This window comes from Microtus oregoni, unplaced genomic scaffold (assembly GCF_018167655.1).
Source record: "Microtus oregoni isolate MIOR12 unplaced genomic scaffold, Mior012 000031F_ref0000149, whole genome shotgun sequence".
In the NCBI taxonomy this organism is placed as follows: domain Eukaryota; kingdom Metazoa; phylum Chordata; class Mammalia; order Rodentia; family Cricetidae; genus Microtus; species Microtus oregoni.
Genome location: NW_024543090.1, coordinates 13,095,971 through 13,099,781, shown reverse-complemented (window position 1 = coordinate 13,099,781; position 3,811 = coordinate 13,095,971). Strand labels below are relative to the sequence as shown.

Below are 3,811 nucleotides of genomic sequence, written 5' to 3'. Positions count from 1 at the left end.
GGGTCCTCGAGGGGTGCACCCATCCACTCAGACAGTGGAGCTGATCTACTGGGAGCTCACCAAGTCCAGCTGGACTGTGACTGAAAAAGCATGGGTTAAAACTGGACTCTCTGAAGATGGTGAACAATGAGGGCTGATGAGAAGCCAAGGACAATGGCACGGGGTTTTGATCCTACTTAATGTGCTGGCTTTGTGGGAGCCTAGCCAGTTTGGATGTTCACCTTCCTAGATATGGACAGAGGGGGGAGGACCTAGGACTTACAGGGCACGGAACCCTTACTGCTCTTTGGACTGGAGAGGGAGGGGGAGAGGAGTGGAAGGAGGGGGAGAAGGGTGGGAGGAGGGGGAGAAGGGTGGAAGGAGGGGGAGGGAAATGGGAGGTTGGGAGGAGGTGGAAACTTGTTTTTTTTTCTTCCTTTTCTCAATAAAAAAATAAAAAATAAAAAAGATTGATAACTCTGCCAGGTTAGAGAAAATCAGAAGAACCATGGTATTGTGGGAAAGAGACATTCTAATTAGTATACTATACATGGAATTTCCCTTTCAATATGATTGCCTGAGTCTGTGACAGAATCCAGCACTGGAGCCTTTGGAGGGTGTTTCAGTGGGATTTTGAAATAGTTGACACTCTTCTGTGCCAGTTCATCTCTTTTCAAGTTGAAGATGGTCTGTAATTAAAGCTGAGGTTCAGTGAAGTGTTTGTGTAAGAATGAATGACAGATACTGCTTGTAGCTCTCAATATTGTCCTTCTGCTGTTTTTCTCTAGTATCTTGTAAGAAGTACTATAGATCATTTAGAAGTCCATGTGGAGCAGTTCAGTTTCATATCAGTTGTATAACTCAAATGTGATAGTCAGGGGACACCTGGATTGAATCACCTGGCAACATAAGTTTTGTGGTACTCCCCCTGAAGTATTTTTTTATTAATTATAAATATTATATTTAAAATAAAACATATGTTGGATAAAAAGCATAACATATTGCCTACTCATTTTTATATTTTTAGTTACTAAGAGTTTGTCATGGTTTTTCTAATTTCTATACTTTTTATATAGTTATAAACAAGGTTTCTAATAACATTATTTTGGCCAGGCGATGGTGGCGCATGCCTTTAATCCCAGCACACTCGGGAGGCAGAGGCAGGCGGATCTCTATGAGTTCGAGACCAGCCTCGTCTACAGAGCTAGTTCCAGGACAGGCTCCAAAGCCACAGAGAAACCCTGTCTCGAAAAACCAAAAAAAAAAAAAAACAAAAAACAAAAAACAAAAAACAAAAAAAAAAACAAAAAAACAAAAAACCCCATTATTTTGTATTTTATTGATAAATCAGCATTTTCCTTTCTGCATTGTAAAATATTCAAAGCATTCAAGATAATCTTTAAGTAACACAGATTTCTTTGTCAAAAACAATGACTAGAAAAAGAGGAGGTAAAATAGTTTTTATATACCAAAGTGAAATAGAAATTCATATCTTCTAGTCTTAAAAATATACATTGACTAACATTATTAACATTTCCTCCCTTCCTCTTTAATTGACCATATAGCTTACTTTTCAATTATAACTATAAGTAAAACTGTTACAAATAGTCAAAAATCTACATTCAGTGAACTAATTCAAATGACAAAAGCCTTGACCTCGAATTTACCTAGCTAAAGATCCTTATTTTGAGTATTCCTGATTCTTGTGACACTGAGTAAATCACCAGGTAGAAACCTAGGCTCCTGGTGGATCAGAAGTGCTCTGTGTCTGTGAACCAGTGTCAAAGAGAATTTCCAACATCTGAGATGAAAGCAAAGTGTGAGGGTTCAGCAGTTGCCTTTCTTTCCAGAAGAGGCACAGCACTTGACGTAGACCACAGTTTAGGCTGAATTTACTGCTTTTCAGTACTTTTAGAATCCAAGAATTCTTTAGCAAAAACTGATCAAATATGCATATAATACTTGAGGAGGCACTTCACAATATTTAAAAACACTAAATTGAAGAGATATTTGAGATTACTTTTTAAAGAACTAAATTAAAAATCAATTAATTTAAATATAATTTTATAATTTTCTCTCTTCCTTTTTCTCACTCAGGCCACCTAATATCTGACAATCCTCCTCCTACCAAATTCAAGGCCTTATCTTCTTTTACCATTGTTACATATATCTATAAATTATATAAATACACACACACTTGCATACATACATGTATATGTATACATACCATATAACATATAAATACAACCTGCTGAGTCTCTTCAATGTTGCTTGCATGCATGTTTCTAGGGAAGATCACTTAGTAAAGAATAAAAGTGATTTATATTCAAGGATGTTCTATTTTAATCTGAATCTCTTGAACTGTCAATGAAAGAATTTTTGAAACTTAAAGCCCTAATAAAGAGTCTTCTCATTGCAACTTTCATCTCCTTATTTCTAAGTGTATAGATGACAGGATTCATGAAAGGAGTGATGATGACATCAAAAATTGCTAAAAATTTATCTATGGGCAAAGTAGGGAAAGGCCACACATAGACAATAATGCAAGGACCAAAAAAGAAAACCACCACAGTGATGTGAGCTGAGAGAGTGGAGAGGGCCTTGGAGGAGGCACCTGAGGAATGTTTGCGAACCGTGACCAGGATGAAGATGTAAGACACAACCAGGATGAAGAAGGTGGCCATGGAGATGAAACCACTGTTGGCAGTGACCAGGAACTCCAGTCTGTATGTGTCTGTACATGCAAGTTTGATGAACCGAGGAAAATCATAATAAAAGCTATCCATTTTATTAGCTCCACAGAAGGGTAAATTGACAACAAAAGCCAACTGGGCCACAGAATGGATAAGGCCAATGGTCCAAGCCAGAGTCAAGAGAAAAATGCACATCCTTAGACTCATGATGGTGAGGTAGTGGAGGGGCTTACAGATGGCGATGTACCGGTCATAGGCCATGACTATGAGCAGTACCATCTCTGTTCCTCCCACAGTGTGAATGAAGAACATCTGAGTGATGCACCCATTCACGGAAATGACTTTGTGCTTTCTGAAGAGGTCATAAATCATCTTTGGGGTAGCAATGCTGGACACACTTGTATCTATAAAGGAGAGGTTGGCCAGCAGGAAGTACATTGGGGAGTGCAGGTGATGGTCTGAGATGATTGTGAGCACAATGAGGAGGTTACCTAGCATGCTTGCCACATAAAATACTGTGAAGAACAGGAAAAGGAGAATCTGAATTCCCCATGAATTGGTGAGACCCAGCACCAGAAATTCTGATACCATGGAGTGATTTCCTCCATCCATCAAGTTGTGCAGGTCTGACCATGAGGTGATTACTACCTGAAGGGTACAGAGGGAGAAAATATTGTATCTAAGCAAAAGGGGTGTCCTGGTTGTGGAGCAATGACTCAAGTATAAAACATCAAAGATATCCCTGTTGTTTTACAGGGAGATTTTACAGATCGATCACAGGACTAGGTACAGAACATTTCCTGTGCTTACATATTTAGGGGCACTGGATCCTTTAATCCTATGTTTAGTTTGAAGCGTATAGTGAAGAGGGAAAAATCGAGGCAAAGGCACTTGAGAATCTAAGGAAAGTCAAACAAGCTCTACACACATTTGTACTCACGAGCTTCCACGTGGGAAATTAGCATTATGAAATGGTAGCATGCTGACAGAAATTTGGGCTTTTAGCCTTGGTGCATCACTTCCTTACTTTGTTCTGGAATTTTGTGTGTTTAAATTACTGATACATCTTGGTTTTCTAGGCTTGCAGTCATCAATGAAAAAGGTAATTTGAAAAATATTAAATCTTTTCATGCTGAGAA

General features: G+C 38.6%; 1 protein-coding gene across 1 annotated transcript; it reads right to left on the bottom strand.

Annotated features, from left to right (window-relative positions):
* Positions 1-2,321: 2,321 nt before the first annotated feature.
* On the bottom strand, positions 2,322-3,284 carry LOC121465793 (olfactory receptor 4F3/4F16/4F29-like). The gene has a single exon (XM_041679189.1). It carries the CDS (start codon positions 3,282-3,284, stop codon positions 2,322-2,324), a length of 963 nt encoding a protein of 320 aa, XP_041535123.1.
* Between the last annotated feature and the right edge of the window lie 527 nt (positions 3,285-3,811).